The 23,019-nt window shown below is 39.2% G+C and overlaps 1 protein-coding gene across 1 annotated transcript; it reads right to left on the bottom strand.

Annotated features, from left to right (window-relative positions):
• Nucleotides 1–8,154: 8,154 nt before the first annotated feature.
• On the bottom strand, nucleotides 8,155–13,642 carry LOC311306324 (uncharacterized protein). The gene is made up of 4 exons (XM_084434658.1): nucleotides 13,340–13,642; nucleotides 10,516–10,587; nucleotides 10,093–10,373; nucleotides 8,155–9,783 (listed from the first exon to the last, which is right to left on the bottom strand). Exons 1-4 carry the CDS (start codon nucleotides 13,440–13,442, stop codon nucleotides 9,154–9,156), a joined length of 1,086 nt encoding a protein of 361 aa, XP_084290784.1. The 5' UTR covers nucleotides 13,443–13,642; the 3' UTR covers nucleotides 8,155–9,153.
• Nucleotides 13,643–23,019: the final 9,377 nt, after the last annotated feature.

Raw genomic sequence — 23,019 nt, 5'->3', positions numbered from 1 at the left:
ACATTAAATTAAATTGAATTATAATAATAAGACACAATAGGGCTGTTACCAATCAAATTAAATAAGTATCAACAAAATCTTTGCAATGGAGAGGAAACACAGAAGCTGCATTTGAAATGGCATTTAGATGCTTTTGCACATATTAATATTGATACTGTATATAAAATGATTTAAAACATGAAAAGATCATTTAAATGTGGAATTAAAACCGCCAGTAGGTGGCAGCAATTCATTGTTAATGAGTGAGTCATTGAGCTTAAGCTGATTCATAATTCAGTAAGGAAATACCTCGTGTGTTTCTCAGAGACGCAAATACAGTGCTATGGCTTTAGTTTTCAAATATTTTCATTGGCGAAATAGAGTTACCGGTAACCCTCTGATGGTCCGCGGGGTCTTTTTGACCCGCAAATGACTTTTGCTCAAATTAAAAAAAAATGTTTCCTTTGTCCAAATGGTATGAAACCTTCTACGGCTCTCAACACTTTCTAGATCTACAAAAAAAGAAATAAAGTGGAATGATATCTGTTTTTATGTTAGCGTGACAAAAATTGTGACACTCGAGGTGCAATCAAAATAGACAAAATTCATCATCAAAATCAGAAACAACGCAGAACACATCGACAGAAATGACAGAAATAAAGTGGCACACTTCCACCAATTCAAAAAACATCCACAATGCTGAATTATTTTGCTCACAACAAGCGCACACACACACACACACACACACACACATATAGAGGAATACATTTTTGAGACTATAAAAACTGTTCTCTTTTATTTTATTTTATTTGACAAATTATAGCCTTACAAATGTTCCTGTGTGTGTGTGTGTGTGTGTTTTACCTAGTTTTACAAAACTAAATTGGTGACACTGACACATTGAAAAATGTGCACACACACACACACACACACACACACACACTCAGACACACACACACACACACACACACACACACACACACACACACACACACACACACACACACACACACATACATTTGTAAGGCTATAATTTGTCAAATAAAATCATCCAAAATGCAGTACCACTACAAATATAAAGTGGTGTGGTGACACTGGCACATCGACAATGTGTACTCACACACTCTCTCTCTCTCTCTCTCTCTCTCTTTATCTCTCAGACACACACACACACACACACACACACACACACACACACACAATTGTGTGTGTCTAGAATCTAGAATTAGATTAAAAATAAATGATTGAAATAAATGATAAAATCTTAAGACTCCAACATTTCTCTTTGTAACATTTTGTTCAGGTTTGGTTCTAATCATAATGTAACATTATTGAAAAACGGGTTTTTTGGTACAAAAAAAATGCTAAACTTTGACAAAAATATTTTATTTTTGTTATAACTGTGATTTTATAATATTTAGATATGAATCCAACTGAATCCAACTTGTGAAAAGATATCTTTCAGGTAGTCTAATAGCAAATAGCATATACTGGAGCTCTATAGCCATCTAGTGGTTAAAGTGATTTTTTTTTTTTTTTAAACTGCATTTTCCAAAAAATGGGCATAAATGTTACATTAAACCATTTAAAATCATCCATGTTATCCCCATGAATGAAAGTTAGAAATCTGGGTCTTTTATAAAGTGAATTTTACATCAAATGCTGTTTTTTTGTAAAAAGGCTATTTAAATATTTATTTATTTATAGAAATTTAAAAAATATCATAAATTCTCCAAAAACTGCACAAATGTTGAGTAAAAACATTAACAAACAGAATAAAATTACATTTGTAAAAAAAAAAAAAAAAACTATTATCTTGTTACAAAATTAAATGTTATTGTCTGGGGTCTCTAGAGACCCCAAAGAACTCGAGTGTAGACATAAATAAAGACCATCAGAGGGTTAAAACAGGCAATATGGTGTCTAAAAGTAAACTTTTCATTTATCAATTTATAAAATCACATTTATTATCATGTTAATATCTGGAGAAAAACTGCACTCTTTGTGTGATATTATTATTAGATTAACTATATTAAAGGTGCTGTGTGTAACTTTTCTACTAAAATGAATCCTTTTTTTATTGCCTGTGTGTGAAGGGGTTGTAATCTCACATTAAAATGATCCACTTTGCGGGTTTTGCTATATTACCTCGGAAAGCAAGTATTCTTATTTTTATGTGAAGGTGCCGGTGTTACGGTTTATCTGGTGACCGTGTTAACTGGTGACCAACTTCCTGTTCAGGTCATCCGCTGCAGATGTGAGCAGATTCGTCGATTCTGAAAGCACAAACTGACGCGATATTAAGCTGTCTAATAAGCGCAGACTTGCTCGTTACATGCCTTTCGTATTCTTGTAAAGATGACAAAGTATTGCTATGATCTAAAAAAAAAAGAAAAAAAAAGGTAATCTTTCCACGGGTTTCGACCGCGCGCAGAAAGAGCTCCGCGAGAACACCGTGATAAACATGTTGAGCTATCTCACTACTACCCGTTGCTTGCAGAATGCTGGAGTCAATTCACGATTTCATTCTCGGCGTGACTTTAAGCAGCTGTCCGAATCAAAACAATGTGCCCGTGTTAACTTGTGACATCTGTGTGTTTACTATTACAAAAACTCACCATGGCGTTATTTTAGAAAATGTATAGGCTACTACATGGTTTATGATTTCAAAGCACATTACATGGACTCTGTAGTCAGACAATGGTACATAATTGTGGCTACTACAGTTGTATAACAACTGCTATGGTTAAACTGGTTATTAGTGAAAACATGGTTCTGTGTCGTCAGATACTAGCTGATGTCTCAGGTGATGAATATAATAACGTTATTTACATGTTGCTTTCAACGTTATTTTATCCTAAAATTAATTTAGAAACATGTGACTTCATTTACTTAGTCGTTGTAATACTGAATGAAATGTAAACGTCACATTGTAGTCGCTTCTAAAGATTACATTGTAAAGTTAACTTGTCAGCTATGTCATGTGATTATGGAATGTCAAGTTTATTCTCAGGTCAAAATACTTGTTATTATTGTAAGTAAACAATTAAATGTTTTTGTACAATTAATAACAATCGTTTATTAATTAAAGTACCTTTTCTTATACACTCCATTTAGGTCAAACAGCCTACTTTTGTTTCTTTACACGAACACACCTGCATTACAGGTAGCACAATCTTATTTTTTCCCGCCAAAACAACAATTATTTATTTTGTTAAATAAAGGGGGAAAAAAATTATTATATAAGCTAACTATCAAAATATAGCAAACCCCGACTAAAAATGGAATCAGTCTGTCAAAACACACGTTTCCGATTGATCATGACCATATAGGCTACTCAAAGCGCAATGTGTAAATAAAAAACAATTGATGGCATTATGAAAACTGCATTATTTGTCATGTTTCACTTCTACCTGCAGACAATACCAAATCCATAGTGTTTTTTCACTTTTTTTTCTTTCTTTTCCCCCTTTACTTTAAGCCTCTCTAATTGTTTGTTGACTATTTAATGTGTGCAGCTTTAGAACATACTATCTAAAATGAGTCATTACCTGAACGTACAGTCCGAACCTGCTTTTTGGGGGTGTCGGAGTGTTGATAGGGCCCATATGGGTGTTGATGGTGCCCCCTTAGTTAGTGCCCTACACAGACCGCATATCCTGCATATGGGAAAAGTGGTACTGGAGTCGGTGTAGTAAAAGCTTTGACTTAAATGAAAACATAACATTGCTGCCTTTGATCAACAACAAATCTAACATAAATGGCCGCTGGTTACTATGGAAGATATTTCCCGCCATGAATTAAAAATGAGTAACTGTGAGTTTTATCTCAAAATTCTGACTTTTTCTCTCTGCTAAAAGAAAAACACCAGACAAAAGGCAGAATGTGAGATATAAAATAGGAATTGAGCGAAAAACAGTCTGAAATCTGACAGAAAAATATACAATTACCCTTTTATATGTTCAGTTCAATAAAAAAGCTTTCATAGGTTCCACATCAGGGGGAAAAACATAAAGATGCAGTCTGGCACACATTCTTACTCCTGCCCTCCACCTGTTCTTATCCCCTGTCCTGATCTATGACTCTCCTTCTTAACCTATTCTTGTCTCTTACTCAGATGTTTCTCTCTCTGCTTCTCTGTCTTGTTGTGCATCCACGCTTAACAAAAGCAATTCAAAGACTGTTTTTTTGTGTGTGTGTATGTCCAAGTAATGTAAAGAACTTCAACACCTGACTGTGTCTCCGACTGAGAGTGGAATCTTGTACAAACCCATTGTATTTTGTAGAGACACATTTTGTGGAGCATTGACTGAAAATGTTGTTAAATGTGACCATTACCTTTATGAAGCCTCTGTGCGGAGAGCATTCTCTCAGAGTTATTATCTCATTAAGGTGGCTTTTAGAGGCTTTTGCATCGGAGGTGTTCATATGTAAACATTGTGGCTAAGAGGTGGCATGGGCAAAATGACCCATCTCACATCTGTGTCAGTTTACAAATGATGAGTATTCGTAGCCTATAGTGTGTTTGGTGTTCTGTAAATGGGCTGCACTTCAAGGGTTCTCCTGGATGGGGTTTTCCTGTTTTTTTCTTCTTTTTTTTACAATTGGTAAAACAAATGTATGTGGGAAGCCTGCCAATGTAAGAATGTTTGCCAGTAAACCACTGGATCACAACATATGGTGTTATACTAGGCTACGGGGCGTCGCTATGCAATACCAGTGTTTAGCTGTGAAAGGGATTCCTTACTTGTGACAGTGTGATTTTTCTAATCATGTAATCAAACCGTATTCATAATTTAGCCTAAAGTAGAATTAGCAACGTTGTTGCTGGAGAATCACGTTAATTATTTGTAACTGTACAATTACATAATTCCAATCCCACATCAAGCAGATATTGTATTGTATTCTAATTGTATTTTCATATGATCAGACCGGTCCCTCATTTAGGCTACTTATCGACTGCTTTTGTGCAATATATTCCCAAACAGAAAATATCGATTTTATATATATTTTTTTAATAATTGATATATCGCCTACTGAACGCAAGTCACAAGGTAAACCGTTCACACAGTAGCATGTATAACGTTTCGACTACAGGACATAGTTTATATGGTTTATATAGAGCTATTGAACGCAAGTTACCAGTTAATGTGTATAAGCATAATTGCGACTACAATGTGACGTTTACATTTCATTCAGTATTACAACGACTAAGTAAATGAAGTCACATGTTTCTAAATTAATTTTAGGATAAAATAACGTTGAAAGCAACATGTAAATAACGTTATTATATTCATCACCTGAGACATCAGCTAGTATCTGACGACACAGAACCATGTTTCCACTAATAACCAGTTTAACCATAGCAGTTGTTATACAACTGTAGTAGCCACAATTATGTACCATTTTCTGACTACAGAGTCCATGTAATGTGCTTTGAAATCATAAACCATGTAGTAGCCTATACATTTTCTAAAATAACGCCATGGTGAGTTTTTGTAATAATAAACACACAGATGTCACAAGTTAACACGGGCACATTGTTTTGATTCGGACAGCTGCTTAAAGTCACGCCGAGAATGAAATCGTGAATTGACTCCAGCATTCTGCAAGCAACGGGTAGTAGTGAGATAGCTCAACATGTTTATCACGGCGTTCTCGCGGAGCTCTTTCTGCGCGCGGTCGAAACCCGTGGAAAGATTACCTTTTTTTTTCTTTTTTTTTTAGATCATAGCAATACTTTGTCATCTTTACAAGAATACGAAAGGCATGTAACGAGCAAGTCTGCGCTTATTAGACAGCTTAATATCGCGTCAGTTTGTGCTTTCAGAATCGACGAATCTGCTCACATCTGCAGCGGATGACCTGAACAGGAAGTTGGTCACCAGTTAACACGGTCACCAGATAAACCGTAACACCTGTTCGGATTTACCGCGAAATCCAGTGACGTGACCTGCACGCGCACTCCCGAGCCTCTCGCCTCGTCTAGCCCAGTGGTTCCCAATTCCAGTCCTCGTGACCCACTGCTCTGCACATTTTGTAGGTCTCTCTTATCTGACACACTCAGTTCAGTTCATGGAGTCTCTCCTAATGAGCTGATGATCTGGTTCAAGTGTGTCAAATAAGGGAGACATACAAAATGTGCAGAGCAGTGGGTCACGAGGACTGGAGTTGGGAACCACTGGCTAGCCTACTGACTTTGCACTCAACAGCGACAACACTGCAACTTATGACATGGACTTATGCAACTTATGACATGTCTGATAACACTAAGAAACGACCTGCTCCCAGCACAACACAGACTCCAACACAAACTCCACATATTGATTAAAAAAAAAGAAGTTTTTTTCTGCTGAAGCTCATAAGGCAAGACGTGAATCGCATGAACTTCGGGTGAAAAAACACGGCTCAACATCAGCAGGGCATTTGAATCATGGAGAAACCTTATCTACAAACCTAGAATGTACATTTCCTGAAGAAAATGTGAAGTGGTGCTTGCAGTGGCAAAATTCGGCACGTTTGATAGGGTTCCATACTTATGGTACGACGTACGAGCATGGAGCATTAGGTCAACGTCAAGCTGATAAAAGTAGCCTATTATTGTAACGTTGCAGTGGGAGTTTACCTTAGTTTCCAGCATGTTGTGTGATGCTTTCTCCGGTGTGTTGCGTTGCGTCTCGGTACCCACAGTGCTCGCTCATAAATTCGAGCACGCGCAAGAGCACGCGCTTGTAAACTTTTTGGTTGCAATCTGAAACATCACCGCTAGAGGTCGCTGAAAACTACATACAGCACCTTTAAATGATATAAACTGACTAAATCACACAGTGAAAGCGTGAAAATCTAAATGCGCACCCGCACTTGTCTAACAGTTAATCTACAAGACTAACGTTACACATAGTGTATGCGTACACTTTATGGGTGTGTGTGAGGGAACGGTTTTAAACGATCGCGGTAAACGCACAGACTGTATAAAACAAGGTTATAATCGCCAACATAGCGAGGCGGACTACATCGGTGACAAAAGTCCATTGATTATCATAAAAAAATTGTCATGATTTATTAATGACACAGCATAATCTGTATTAAAGAAAAAATAATCACTTCATCCTTGGTTTAAGTGAATAAAATAACCTTGAATTACTGGAGTTTCACAACTGAAAAACCTTGTTCTCTCCCACAGTGGACCAAAGCACTGTGAGGGAAGGGATGGGACTCAAAATGTAAAAACGTTTTTTGTTGTTGCCCCGTTTGCATTTTTATTGTTTTTACTACTTAAACAATTATTTTAAGTATATAACATTATATTATTTACAATACACATTTTAATTATATTTTTAGGAGGGGACAACCCTCAGTTAGGGGGGGTCCTGACCCCCGCGATTTCCGCCTATGCTTGCAGCGAAAGCAGAAGAAAGTTAGCAGCCAGTGGAGTCGCCTCTAGTGGATCAGATCCAGAAATTGAACCTGCTTCAGCCTGAGATTTTCAAGCGACCTGTCCTGAATATGATCCTAAATGCATCATCTTAACATCAGAAGTTGGACCACACTCAGTCAAGGCATCCATTCTGCTGTTACAGTACCTGCATGGCAGACTGGGGACTTTATTAGTTTTGGAGCCAGATTATTTTGCTTGCATTGAATAAGTGTGCTGTGTGTTGTGCTACTGACCACTAGAGAGAGAATAATTACAAGAAGTTTATTCTTATTTTTAATTTTAAAACTGTCCATCTTCTGAATGGAGTTTTTTCCCTTAAAGGTGACATATTATGCCCCTTTTCACAAGATGTAATATAAATCTTTGGTGTTCACAGAATGTGTATGTGAAATTTCAGCTCAAAATACCCCCAGAGCATTTATTATAGCTTGTCAAATTTGCCCCTTCACCACTTTTTGGGTGTGAGCAAAAATGCAGTTTTTGTGTGTGTCCCTTTAAATGCAAATGAGCTGCTGCTCCGCCTCCATTCAGAAGAGGGCGGAGTCTTTACACGAGCTTCAGAAACTCCGGCAATAACGAAACAGGCCAATCTCACTCATCCAGAATCCCAGAATCACCAGTAGCGAGTGCAGCCTTACGGAGAGACTCAGGAAGAGTTTCTGAATGTTAGTGGAGACATTTCTGTAGTTGTTGTGGAGTTACATTGATTCATCTCATCGACTTCAACACGGAAAAAGTCAGATTTTCATGATGTCCCCTTTAATTTACAAGTATAATAATTTTTGTGACTGAACTTTTGTCATAAAACAATACTGATATTGAGTGTTAAAAATAAAAACCCTCTGTGGAACAATGTTGTAAAACAATAAAACATACTATTTATAGGCACTGTATATATTGATAATGTTAAAGAGTCCATATGTTTGTTTGTTTGTTTCTTTACTGCTTTTAACAGTAACAAGGATCCCAAACCAATGACTTATGCCTGGTTCAGATTACATGATTTTAGCCCGATTTTGGCACGATCCGTTTGACGTAGGGTGTCGTGGGGATTAGCAAACGACAACGGGCGTCGGGACGCAAGATTCGATCGTTTCATCTCGTATAGTGTGTCATAGTGGGCGACAACCTACGTCGCGTCTGCGATGCTTCACGACATCACGACAGAAAGACTAGCATGTTTAATTTTTTAACGGTCCTCTGCGTCGATGGCCCGCGAGTGAGTGAGAGTGTGTGTGCGCGAGAGTGAGTGTGTGTGTGTGTGTGTGTGAGAGAGAGAGAGTGCGAGTGACTGCGTGTGTGTGTGTGAGAGAGAAAATGAGTGCGTGTGTGAGTGCGTGTCGGCTATGTGAGTGAGCGTGTGAGTGAGAGAGCATGTGTGTGTGTGTGAGAGAGAGAGAGAGAGAGTGCGAGTGAGTGAGTGTGTTTGTGTGTGCGTGTGTGAGTGCGTGTAGGCTATGTGAGTGAGCGTGTGTATATGTGCGAGTGAATGAGTGTGTGTGAGACGGCTCACGATGACTGGTCGGAAAACAACGTGTAGTCTGACATGTTTCTTGTCCACGACATGACAAGATTTTTAGGAGTCAAACTCGTGTAATCTGACACAGTGACTGTCGTAACAGACAAAAAAATCGTGTAATCTGAACCAGGCATTAAATATACTATAAACAACAGGATACAGTTGATACACTATTCAGTTCCAGAAGCAATATTATCAGAAGAGAAACGGGAAAGTGTCAGTGTTTATCGGCCAGCCTCTGCAGCAGAGCGATGATGGTGTCCTGCTTCGAGGAGATGAGCTCGAGCGCGGTGGCCATCCTGGTCATAGCATCGGCCTCGGCCCGCGCGGATCTCTCCCTGCGCCGCTCGCGCGCGTCTGTCCTGCGCTGGTGCTGCTCGTCTGAACGCGCGCGCTCCTCCTGACCGCGGAGGAAGCAGCGCAGGAGTTCGGTGCGTTCCTCGGCCGGCCCGGAGCAGAGCCGGAGCTGAGCCGGAGCCAAGCCGATCCCGTGCTGCTGAGCCGAGCCGAGCCGGAGCTGAGCCGAGCCGAGCCGGAGCTGCCGGAGCCTTGAGCGTCTCAGAGCCGGGCGGATCACCGGCTTCGGCAGAGCAGAGTCAGTGCTAACCTCGCACCGCACCGGCGTCGGGATCTGGGAAGAGGTCGGGATGTGGGAAGAGTTCGGGATCTGGGAAGAGGTCGGGATGATCCCGGTGGGAAGCAGACGAGGAGCCACCTCAGTAACACTGCCGGATGGAGGATCCTCGGATTTTACAGCTGCTTTGGCTGTAGTTGCTAATCCAACAAGAGTGGCTGAAGCAGGGCCTCGCTGAACAAACTTAGTCTTTCCTAATATGTTATCCATCATCTGTGAACAGGGAAGATCATTCAGTCACACTGTGATTCCACCATCATACTGTTCTTATGTCCATGATCATGATCAAACGGTGTTGTTCTAAGGGTAAACTACTGTACTCAACATTACATTTTTATTCTTCGGGTATTTATGGTTATTCAAGTATTTCAGGTCATTAGTGTTTCTAAAAAGGAACCGTGTTTGAGACTCTCACAATAGTGTGATTTCTTGAATTGAGAATATAGTGAATTCCTGGAGCAGCCAGGTCATGTGATGCTGGAAGCTTAATGAAATGAAAATGCATTATTATTAATCTCTTACTTCGAAGTACTCCCACGAGGTCTTGGTTTGGCCTCCACACAGCAAGCTGCGATCTTTAACTCTCTTGTACGTCACGATGAGGTTATTCCATTTCCTGCGGATCTTCTCGACAGGTAAAGAGTGACCGTGCCCCTCCAGCTCTTTCTGGACGCTCTGGAAGAGCAGCGAGCGCTCTCTGGCGCTGTAGACGTCCCAGCACCTCTGCATCGCCTCGATCAGGAGCACGATGGCACCGTGGGTAAACTCAGACGAGGTGGAAACCGCCTCGATCCCGCCAACACCTGCCGGTTTAGAGATTACAATACACTGTCACATCAAAACATTTCACTTTTTATGTAATCATCACAATCAGAACATTATCTAGTTCATTTACAAATACTACACTTCATGAAATATGAAGTAAATGTTCCATAACATACTGACCATGTGGGACTTTGTTGTCTCTGTTGTTAAAAATTGCTGACGATGATAAAGCGTTGTTAACACTAATGGGATCTGTGACCACAAACACAACGAAGAACATGAAATATCAATGAGGAAACATGAGGAAACATGATCAATCGAACAGTTCTATCAGAACCAAACAGCTCTGAGATCGAGTCAAAACATTATAGCGTTAGTTTGTTTTTAAGGTGACATTATATGCCCCTTTTCAAAAGATGTAATATAAATCTATGGTGTCCCCAGAATGTGTGTGTAAAATCTTAGCTCAAAATCCCCTGGATCAGTGGTTCCCAACTCCAGTCCTCGTGACCCACTGCTCTGCACATTTTGTATGTCTCCCTTATTTGACACACTTGAACCAGATCATCAGCTCATTAGGAGAGACTCCATGAACTGAACTGAGTGTGTCAGATAAGAGAGACCTACAAAATGTGCAGAGCAGTGGGTCACGAGGACTGGAATTGGGAACCACTGCCCTGGATCACTAAACCAGTCACAATAGCCAACAATACATTGTGTGGGTCAAAATGATCGATTTTACATTAATGCCAAAAATCATTAGGATATTAAGTAAAGATAATGTTCCACAAAGATATTTTGTAAATTTCCTACCTTAAATATATAAAACATTTATTTTTGTGAGTGACTGCAGCACAATCGCGCAAATAAATGGACAACTTAAAGGGGATTTTCTCAATGTTTTGAATGCTTTGCACCCTCAGATTCCAGATTTCTAAATGGTTGTATCTCGGCCAAATATTATCCTATCCTAACAAACCATACGTCAATGGAAAGCTTATTTATTCAGCTTTTATAAGATGGACAAATCTCGCTTTCAAAAAATGCACCCATGTGACTGGTTTTCTGGTCCAGGGTCACATTTATTATAGCTTGTCAAATTTGCCCCTTTTTGGGTGTGAGTAAAACGTGCCGTTTTTTCAAATGAGCTTTAGCTCCGCCTCCGTTCAGAAGAGGGCGGAGTCTTTACACGTTCAGAAGAGGGCGGAGTCTTTACACGTTCAGAAGAGGGCGGAGTCTTTACACGTTCAGAAGAGGGCGGAGTCTTTACACGTTCAGAAGAGGGCGGAGTCTTTACTCGAGCTTCAGAAACTCCGGCAATAACAAAACAGGCCAATCTCACTCATCCAGAATCCCAGAATCACCAGTAGCGAGTGCAGCCTTACGGAGAGACTCAGGAAGAGCTTCTGAATGTTAGTGGAGACATTTCTGTAGTTGTTGTGGCGTTACATTGATCATCTCATCATCATGTTGAACTTCTCCACAAGTGTCCACAGTTCCTGAGGTGTTTATAAGACAGCGGTGACATGTTCTGGTCAATAGTGTTCAGTGCTCGTCTGTGCTCAACCACAGAACAGTTTCAGGCTTTGCTGGATCTTTATCATTGCGTTAGAACTGGTCTCTGCTGTCGCTCGCGAAACCAAATGTCGGCTGGTGTGTGTAAACGTGCAGATTAAGGGCCGGGAATATTATAATAAGATCCTCCTCATACGTCAGAAGGAGAGCGAAATCTGATCGGCTTATTTTTACATGCTTGCAGAGAAAGGCTCACCAGAACACAGTTACTGGGTTTCACTTGTCATGTTTTCTGGGTTGGTAGAAGCACCGGGGACCCGATTATAGCACTTACACACGGGAAAAGTCAGATTTTCATGATATGTCCCCTTAAAAGAAGAATAGCCCTTATTCAGAATGGCGCCGTGACAGGTGTGAGAGTGAGGCTGTGAGGGATAGACGTTTCGTGTTTTCAATGGCATCCGCTGTATCATTTCAAATTGTCAACAGCTCATGTTGCCTGAAGCTTTTTGGCTACTGAAATTTCTCTGAAATATATATTTTGCAGTGTTTCATCAGCAAAACAATCCAAAAACAACCCACTGAAGAGATGTAGCCTATGTCTATCCCTCACAGCCTCGCTTTCACTCCTGTTAAAAATCAAAGATGGCGCCGCTGTGCATAAGGTCCGTTAGCTACTCATTCATGAAGCATTGCCAACAATGCCACCAAATAAGAAAACACGATATAAAATGAGCGATTTACAGACATTTATTTAAGATTTAAAATAAATATATTTCATGTTTACTGCAAAACATTAAATTTATGCAAATATACAAGTTGTTCAATAGTGTAGGGATTACAAGTCAAGTCACCTTCATTTATACAGCGCTTTTAACAACATAGATAGTTTCAAAGCAGCTTTACAGGCATATTAGGAAATTAAAGTAACATAGATTGTTTTGGCTTTACAGCAGCTCTAGAATAAAGTTATTGACCAACTAGCTAAATTTAGTTTTGATTGATTCACTTCATTGATTACAGATCACTCTAAGTCTAAATTGTAATGTAGACATGCATTTTCTGTAAAGCTGCTTTGAAACAATATGTATTGTCAAAAGTGCTATAGGCTACAAATAAATGTGAATGAATTAAATTAAATTAAATTAAATTAAATTAAATTAAATTAAATTAACTACATAGTTTGCAATGAGCTTTTCTTGCAAAGGTCTTGTTTCCCAGTTAGTCTCTGATTGGTAGAACTCTCTTAAGGGTTTGGGTAGTGCAGTTCTTCGCAGGACACATGAATATAGCTAAAATCACACTGGCTTGTGCTGAGGTAGGTACTATTATTAACCTCAGAGATTTTGGTGAGTCTGTCTCGAAATGTTTGTATGTTATGCTTTACTAAATGAATTAGTTGTCGTCTAATTAAGTCTCTGTTATTGAGCAGACAGTAGCCAACTTTACTGAAGAATACAGCCAGATTCACTATAACTCCAGAACTCACAGAGCAGAAGCGGCGCGGCGGGCTCGCGCTGAGAGGATGCGCGCGCAGATCTCGAGCCCGCAGGCGTGAGGTCATCATTCCCGAGCGGAGACTCCATCATCATTCCCTGATAAACCTCCTGAAGTTTCACAACTTTCCTGAGCTCAGATCAGTCAAATCCCGCTCACATGTTGAGCCACTTTCAGTACACTATAACGGAGTTTGTAGAGAAATGATTTGGCCAGTGCAATCCGAGCGACTGTTTATAAAGATTTCAGATCAAGTGTAATGGCTGCGCTCCTCCGCATGTAACTGCGCAACTCTGCTGCGCATGTGTCTCGCGCTATTGGCTGCTGTCCGCCTGCGTCACACACACGCGCAGTCTCTGCAGACGCACATCGCAGACACGAACACACTAAAGACACGCTCTTAACGGGCAGCCAGATGAGACACAGGGCCCACGACCGATCTAAATTATCCAGATAGAAATGTATTGCCCATTTTCAATGGGAAAGTGCACAAGCAACAATCGCTCGGCAAGATTGCCCAGCAACATTGCTCAAAAAGTTGCCCTGTATCATCATCACCTTTAGACCTGTGAGAATGATCATTCATTGGTGTAACATTAACATATTTACTTTGTACTCAGTCGGAAGACTTTTACAAAACGTGGGTCTCTATAGAATTTTTTTTTTTTTTAAATGATAACGTTTTTTTCAAACGTTCTGCTCGTCTCTAACCAAACACGCATTTCTCGGTTAATGCTCAGTCATACATCGTAAATGGTCACATTAGGACTTGCAGTGAGTGTTGGTTGTTTCTTTTACTCCTCTCAAATGTTAAGAATCAGAACTTTAATATTAATCAAAAATATTGTTACTTCCAGGTCTAAAGTGAAATTAAACTTTAGAGCCCCACTGTATATTTTTGTATTCATTTTGTATATGATATGATATTTTGTTGTTTATTTGGTGCAGTAACGCAAAAACGGCCTCCAGGTGGCGCTGTGGACTAATGGTGTCATTTAATGAGTGAAAGCTTGGACCTGTAGCGCTGTACTTTATTTACAGTGCTTAACACCACCTATCATGATAAACAGAAAACACAAATCTTATAGGAATGTCAACATTTTTTTTTTTTAAGTCATTTTTTAGGCAAATTTTAAACTGAAACAACTAAATACTCTTTATTCACACATAATAACCAAAAAAAAACAAACAAAAAAAAAAAACATATTTTGTATGGCATCCTTTGGCCTTGATAACAGCTTGCATTCTTGCTGGCTTTGTTTTTACAGTACTTTTCCACAGTCTCTGTTGTTATTGATTTCCAAATAGTTTCTAGTTTTTTCCAAAAGACTTGCTTTTGATGAAACCTTTGTGCAATCTATCTTTAAATGTGTTCAATAGGATTCAAGTCAGAATTTTGACATGGCCAACTGTGACTAAAGAGCTTCACATACTGGTTTATCTGTATATCTAAATCCTAAATATGAATTACACAATACAATTATAATTATTTACTGTACTAACTGCTTTTAGTTGTGTTTTTTCACACAACTATAGCAAAAAATATGTCCCAAAAGAAGCATGTTTGGTTTTCATACCTATTTGTTTTCACTAATTATGGCTGTTGGTGCAAACTTTGGTCGCCTGGCTTGAGTGACATTTTTAATTTTGTCTTAATGCAAATTACCCAAACACTTCAATCTAAAGTTGTACCAGATTCACCTCTTTGAAACAGTCCCTATTAAATGTGCAGTGAGCGATTTCTGATCAAATCAAGTAAAGTCACATTTATTTATACAGCGTTTTTTACAACACAGAGTGTTTCCAAAGCAGCTTTACAGAGATAACTGGAAAATAATACAACAAAGATTGTTTCCAGAAGAAAATAGCGTCACAGTCCAGCTTAAGTAAGTTCAGTGATGTTTCATTGTGTTGTAAAAAAGTTATTAATTTAGTTCATTTATATATATATATATCCGCTCTGGAGAACCCGTGATGTCATCGTCCAGCTCAGCTCAGTTCTCAATGGTGTCAGTGCAGGAGATCAATAATGAACACAATCAAGAACACAAGTTGCATTGGCATGATCTGTCTCTCCTCTGGGCGTCTGTCGGGAGTATATCGGGTTCAGTCACACTGCTATTCTGTTCAATGAAACTTTTATGGTTACTTCATGGTTCTCTGAATTCACATCCCAGTTTCACGGATCAGATAACCCGCAGACTTTGGCCACATGTTGTGTGAATTAAAGTTCTGCCTCCTCAAGAACAACAGCGGATGCGGCACTTTAACCCTGATACTGTTTTGCCTTCATTGGTCACAGTGTCCTTAAGTTGTTAAACCAATTTTTTCTTTGAACTGGATGTTAAGTGTTTTTGGTTTCACCCAGATGCTCTTGACTGCGTCACTGGCCAAACTAAACACACAGAAGGAACTCGTTTATCTGAAATAAAGCACAAATGTCCCTTAACATCACGTGTTGATGTGAGTGGGCACATCGTGACTCACTCTGATGACTTTTCTTATACATATATATTATGGCTCAGTTTCCACAGAGACATTCTTATGTTGCTATTAATAACATCAGAGAACCTGTTTTGAATCCCCGAAGCTTAACCGTAATTGGAAAAATGGGAAATGGTATTGCTGTGATTAACAGAGAATGATGCCATTATCCATCCAGCACATAACCGTGGGTTGACTTATCACAATCATATTACCCAGTCAAATATGAATAGGCTTTGTGAGGCATTTATGAAAGTCTATAAGCTCAAAAAAGACCAAACATGCCAAACATGTTTTACCAACTGCTCTGAACAAGTCATCTGAAGCATTACGAGCCCACCATGCTGAACTGTAGACAGTGTTCGGTTCAGCTGATGCTTCGTTCTTCTTCCTCTAGACACACCGCTGATCCAGAGGGCCGAAAAGATCCGGTTTTGTTTCATCGCTCCACAGAACAGAATCCCAAAACTTCTGTGGCATATTTATATGATTTCTTGAGCTTTTGTGTCAGTAGTGGTGTAGTCTTGGAGGTGTTAGTACGAGCCTTACTGTGCAGCTGAACCCTCAGAGTCTGTTTCCACCAGGTCTTCTGCAGTCACTCCAGGGTTTCTCTGAACTGTTGATAGCTTCCTCCTCCTGCCCCGTCCAGGGAGTGTTACCACTGTTCCTTTAACTTTGAACTTGCGATCTAGCGGATTCTCGAGGAACATTTAGTGCCTTCGCTATCTTTTTGTATCCTGTTCCTTGTTTGTGAAGGGCGATGATATTTTCTCTTAACTTTTGGACCCTTCTTTTGACTTAGCCATATTTCTAATAGTAGTCAAACGTGACACTCAACAAACCTCGCTTGTTCAGATATTTCATGTGTTCCAGCTCAAGCACACCTGGTGCAACTAATGAAGCCCTTGAGAAGTGAGACAACACCTGTTTTGTTTTCAACATTCTATTCAGGGGATGGAATAATTTTGAGCTAAAAGTAGCATTTTCAGTTAAATTTGGGGGAACCACTTGAAATGTTTGTTTGTTGTGTAAAGCTATTTCAATTACCTTTGTTTGATTTGTTCATTGCAAACCGCTGAAAGCCTGTACATTTTGACAATAAACCTTGCAATGGGAGTTGAATCATTTTGAATATTGCTTAATCATTCTGACCTAAAATTATTGCTTCAAGCATTCTTAAGCGTTTGTTTGTGTTTGGAGCTCCGTCGAATTGATTCATAATCCTTGATTTTCTTCTTTCACATTTATTTATAAATCAAAATTTTCAAATTTTACAGCGTGTGAACATATCTCCGATACTATTCTTTATAAAAAAACAATCAGATTGCTTTGATATCGCTACTTATATCCAACTTTCCCAACTTCCGCTACTAGTCTTAGCCCGCTAGCATTGCACGCATGGTCTCGCCTATCGATCGTCTTATTTACACCCGTATCACTGAAAGCTATAATTCGCCATTATAGCACATCTGCTATAATGGCGAATATATCGGATGTGTGTCTAACGTTACCTTTGAGTGCAGGTGAGGATACGTTCGAGCTGCATTCGGTGCAGTTAGAGCTGGAGTCCGTGGAGAAGCAGATCCGAGATTGGAGATCGGCGATCAGCGCTTGAAACATCACGCGCCGATACTCACAAGTCAGTGGTTAGTAATTTTTTGACTCCGACCTCGTCTACTCCGTGTGTTTCTCTGCACAGGACCCGAGCACCCAGGACGCGATCATCCCTGGTTTCATTCACTCCGGCACCGACACAACACCACGGACCCTGGGTGATTCCACAGCGGAAGACGCGAGCTAGGACCAGAGCAAGGACCTCTCCGCCCCTCCCGGTCTTCGAGATCTCCACCCAGAACCGCTTCTCCCCTCTACGCGAGACGGAACGCGACGCTGTGATCATCGGCAGTTCCATCGTCCGGCATGTCCGCACTACCTCAGGTAAAGGTAAGGTGCGCACTCACTGCTTTCCTGGTGCTCGTGTTCTTGATGTCGCTGCGCAGGTTCCCGAGATCCTAAACGGTGACGAGCGCGTCGGAGCTGTCGTGCTGCACGCGGGATCGAACGACATCAGGCTGCGGCAGACGGAGGTTCTGAAGAAGGACTACAGGAGCCTGATCGAGACGGTACGCAGCACATCGCCTGAAACAACGATCATCGTGTCTGGACCGCTTCCCACGTACCGACTAGGACATGAAAGGTTCAGTAGATTATTTGCTCTAAATGAATGGCTAATGTCATGGTGTAATGAACAGAAGCTGCTCTTTGTAAATAACTGGAATCTGTTCTGGGAGTGACCTAGGCTCTTCCGTGCTGTATAAAAACGAAAGCACCGTGGTACAACAGTGCTACGCATGTTATCAAGAGAGAAACCCGTAATTTAGAGCGTAAATGGAAACAAACTAATTTAGAGGTCTTTAGAATCGCGTGGAAAGACAGTATGTCACATTATAAAAAGGCCCTAAAAGCAGCCAGGGCTGAGCATCTCCGCAAACTAATAGAAAATAACCAAAATAATCCAAGGTTTTTATTTAACAGTGTGGCTAGACTAACAAATAAACAGACGTCACCCGAGCAAAATATTCTGGTACAGTGTAGTAGTAATGATTTTATGAATTTCTTCACTGAGAAAATAGAAAGCATCAGAAACACAATTGTAAATGTACAATCTTTAATGGTGTCTTATGATTCAGCCTCAATTATCACCCCGCAAGAACAACTACACCGCTTTACTACTATAGGACAGGAAGAGCTAAATAAACTTATCATTGCATCTAAACCAACAACATGTTTATTAGATCCTATACCAACTAAACTACTGAAAGAAGTGTTACCTATAGTGGAAGAGCCTCTTCTCAATATTATTAACTATTATTTAATAATATTTATTAATTAATCTTTTTTATTTATTTTTTTATTAGTTTTTTTATTTTTATTTATTTATTAATCTTTATCTTTAGGTCATGTTCCAAGAATATTCAAGTTGGCAGTTATAAAACCTCTCATTAAGAAACCACAATTAGATCATAATAACCTAGCAAATTATAGACCCATTTCAAATCTTCCATTTATGTCTAAAATATTAGAAAAAGTTGTGTCCGCTCAACTGGGCTCTTTCTTGCAAGAAAATGATATCTATGAAAAACTTCAGTCAGGATTCAGGCCGCACCATAGCACTGAAACTGCACTCGTTAAAATCACAAATTATTTACTTTTAGCTTCTGACCAAGGCTGTATCTCAATACTAGTTTTACTTGATCTTAGTGCTGCGTTCGATACTATAGATCATATACTCTTCGAAATACTCTTAGATCGACTACAAAATTACACTGGTGTTCAGGGACAGGCATTAAGCTGGTTTAGATCGTACTTATCAGACCGCTACCATTTTGTCTGTTTAAATGGGGAAAAATCGAAGATAACGTCAGTAAACTATGGAGTGCCGCAAGGATCTGTGTTAGGCCCTCTGCTATTCTCAATATATATGCAGCCACTTGGTAATATTATAAGAAAACATGGAATTCAGTTCTCAGTTATATATTTCAGCACGACCAGATGAAAACACTAAATTATCTAAATTGACAGAGTGTGTTAAAGATATAAAATACTGGATAACGTGTAATTTTCTGCTATTAAATTCAGATAAATCGGAGGTATTACTTATTGGTCCAAAAAACTGCCCACAAAACCTCTTACAATACAACTTTAATTTAGAAGGATGTCCTGTTACTTTATCCACTACAGTAAAAGACCTGGGTGTTATACTAGACCGCAACTTGTCTTTCGAAAATCATATTTCATATGTTACAACAGCCTTTTTCCACCTTAGAAACATTGCTAAGCTACGTAACATGCTATCTGTTTCTGATGCAGAAATGTTAGTTCATGCATTCATGACCTCGAGACTAGATTACTGTAATGCCTTATTAGCTGGTTGTCCTGCATCCTCAATAAACAAGCTACAGTTAGTCCAAAATGCAGCTGCTAGAGTTCTTACTAGATCAAGAAAATATGATCATATAACACCAATTCTATCATCTCTACACTGGTTACCTATTAAGTTCCGTATCAATTACAAAGTATTGCTACTGACCTATAAAGCCCTAAATGGTTTAGCTCCTGGGTATTTAACGGAACTTCTATCACAATCCATCGCGCTCTTTAAGATCACTAAATTCGAGGCTTCTGGTCATTCCTAGGATATCTAAGTCCACTAAAGGAGGGAGGGCGTTTTCACATTTAGCTCCAAAACTCTGGAATAGCCTTCCTGATATTGTTCGAGGCTCAGACTCACTGTCCCAGTTTAAAACTAGATTAAAGACGCATCTCTTTAGCCAAGCATTCACATAATACTTACCTTTTATACTACAGTTGAATCGGATCGAATGCATTAATATTATGAACAGCAGCTATGCTAATTATTTCCCATCTGATTTCTGTTGTTATCTCGGGACGCTAGTCAGCTCCAGTTTGTATCCAGCCTCTCATGGAAACTTCAGATGCCCCAACACCCATGAAGAGACGACTCGACGCCTGTGAAGAGACGACTCGACGCCTGTGAAGAGACGACTCAACGCCAGCGATGTTATGCCCTAAATTAATACATGATTAACTAACTGTATTTTTCTATGTACATTTCTGAAATGCACTTTCTGTAAAGCTGCTTTGAAACAATATGTATTGTGAAAAGCGCTATACAAATAAATTTGAATTGAATTGAATTGAATTACAACTGTATATTTTACAGTATAATTGTCCCGTTTAGTCTGTGATTAAGTTGGATTTTGAGTTGTTTTTTTAGTATTTCCTGTTCTCTTTCCTTTGTTTGCTTTTGTTTCGTTGGTTACTCATTGTTTGTTTACAATCTGCGCCTGTTTCTCGTTTCTTTCAGTGATTATCCTTTGTATTTATATCCCTCAGTTTGTAGCCTTGGTTGTCCGTTCTCATCAGTTTTATTGTGGTTGTTCTGCTCTTGTGTTGAGAGTTTCAAGTATCCTGAGTATTTTGTTATTTTGATATTTGTGATTAATAAAAGACTCCAGCACTCTTAAATCCTGCTTTTTTTCATTCCTGCGTCAACCACAGCGTGACAATAACATGTATGTTGACAGTATGTTGTTGTTTTTTAAAGGGGTGGTATAATGCCCTTTTCACAAGATGTAAAATAAGTCTCTGATGTCCCCAGAGTGTGTGTGTGAAGTTTTAGCTCAAAATACCCCACAGATATTTTAATATAGCCTGTTAAAGTTGTCACTTTTTGAGGGTAATCAAAAACGCACCATTTTGTGTCTGTTCCTTTAAATGCAAATGAGCTGCTGCTCCCGGCACAGGGGGCGGAGCTTCAACAGCTTGCACTCACACACACATGCACTGAAAATTTCGAAAACTTTTTGCCTTTTATGTTCAAACCGGAGTCAAACAAAGATGAAGAGACTCAAGAAGAAGTGACAACATGTAGAATCAACAGGACATTTCTGAATGGTTAGTTGATGAATTTATGTAGCTTATGTGTAGTTATCTTCTAGTCATTGATTAGCATATTCTGTCATGATAATCTATAAATCGTGTTCCGAACGTGTACTTAAGTTCTGTTTATGTAAATTTTAGGGTTGGTGATGTCACTAACCCATGAGGAATGTGGTGTAGTCTCTACCAGCCGTTTGCTGTAGTCCTTAAAAAGCAATTTCTTTAAAAGAAAATATCTCCCTTTGCTTTGAACTTTGAGTGTTGTAACTTTGCAGACGTTGTTTATGCTCAAACAGCAACATTAGCCTACACACTAACTAATGACCTGTGGTGGAGGATTCTGTCTCTTGGTGTGCAAATTGTAATCTAAATTTAAATATATCAAAGACCAAAGACATGATTATAGACTTTGGAAAATCGGCCATTTCAGTCTCTCCTACTGTTATAAATGGAAGGGACATTGAGCTTGTGGATGAATATCGATATCTTGGTATAGTGATTGATAACAAATTAAATGTTAATGGCAATACTGATGCCATTTGTAAGAAGGTTCAACAGCGTATGTTTTTCTTAAGAAAAATGTTTTATCGAATCCGTCATTTCTTACTGCGCCATTGTATGGTTTGATTGTATTAGCCTGTCCAATAGAAACAGAACGACTAAGCTGATTAAGACTGCTTCTAAAGTAATTGGAGTTCAACAGATATTGCTCCAGCACATTGTTAAAGAACGGGTTGTTAAAAAAGCCTATTTGATAATCAACTGTCCATCACATCCATTACACAAAGAGTTAGTTACGCTCCCATCAGGCCGTAGATATAGAGCAATGGGGGAGAAACCAAGAGGTTCAGAAACTCATTTATACCAACTGCTATTTTAATGTTGAATAGTCTGTAACCATTTGCCTTTTTAACTTGTCTACTTGTGTGTTCTTGTGTTTATGTGATGTGTGGCACCTGTGCAAAACTAATTTCCTAAGGGATAAATAAACTAAACTGAACTAAAGTTAGAAAAGTGAAATCATAATCAACGACCCCTTTAATATCTATTGTTCATTGCTATTTCATGTTTGTTCATTACACTTTATCTAATTTAAATCAACTTGAAGCGTTAAACATTAATTAGTATATGTAGACATGAACATTAATCAAGATCAAAATATAGTTTGTTGTTACTTCTGGTTAGCTATTGCATTAAAGGATCATTAGTCATCATTACTCCCTCCATGTTGTTCCAGCCCCGTATGACTGTTTCACAGTTCTGTTAGTTTGGACTTTCTGTGTCTCACCACCTTCTGCCTGAGTTCGTCGTTGGTTGTCTTGGTTACTCATTATGTTCAGCTGTGCGCTCATTATCTCCCTTATTATCACGTGTACTTAAGTCCTGTTCTGTTTGTGTTTCCTTGTTTGGTCTCATCTGTGAATAGATGTGGTGTCCTTTCTCCTGCCCGCTTCGTTGTGTATCTAGTGAATTATCAAGTAAAGAGACTGTCTGAATTAATTAGCCTTCTTCGTGTTTATCTACACCGCCAGTTCGTGAAAGACTGACTTTTTGACATTTGTCAAAATATGACATGAGTAAAGGGTTAGATTTTTTAATTTTGGGTGAACTATCCCCTTAACTTATGTTCATGTGGAGAATCTTTTAAGTGTTACTGAAAATTCTATAGGCTTTTTTTATCCTGTATATTTTCTCCACTGACCTCGCTCAGTCTCTTCACAGCCC

This window comes from Rutilus rutilus (genome assembly GCF_951802725.1).
Source record: "Rutilus rutilus genome assembly, chromosome: 16".
NCBI lineage: Eukaryota > Metazoa > Chordata > Actinopteri > Cypriniformes > Leuciscidae > Rutilus > Rutilus rutilus.
The sequence above is the reverse complement of the archived record's forward strand: the minus strand, read 5'-3'. Positions and strand labels throughout refer to the sequence as shown.

Coding starts and splice junctions, on each gene's coding strand:
- LOC311306324 (XM_084434658.1), bottom strand. CDS start 13,442: ATGATGATGGAGTCTCCGCTCGGGAATGATGACCTCACGCCTGCGGGC. Junction 10,588..13,339: donor CGCCGCGCCGCTTCTGCTCT/GTGAGTTCTGGA, acceptor TTGTGGTCACAG/ATCCCATTAGTGTTAACAAC. Junction 9,784..10,092: donor CCTCGTGGGAGTACTTCGAA/GTAAGAGATTAA, acceptor CCCTGTTCACAG/ATGATGGATAACATATTAGG.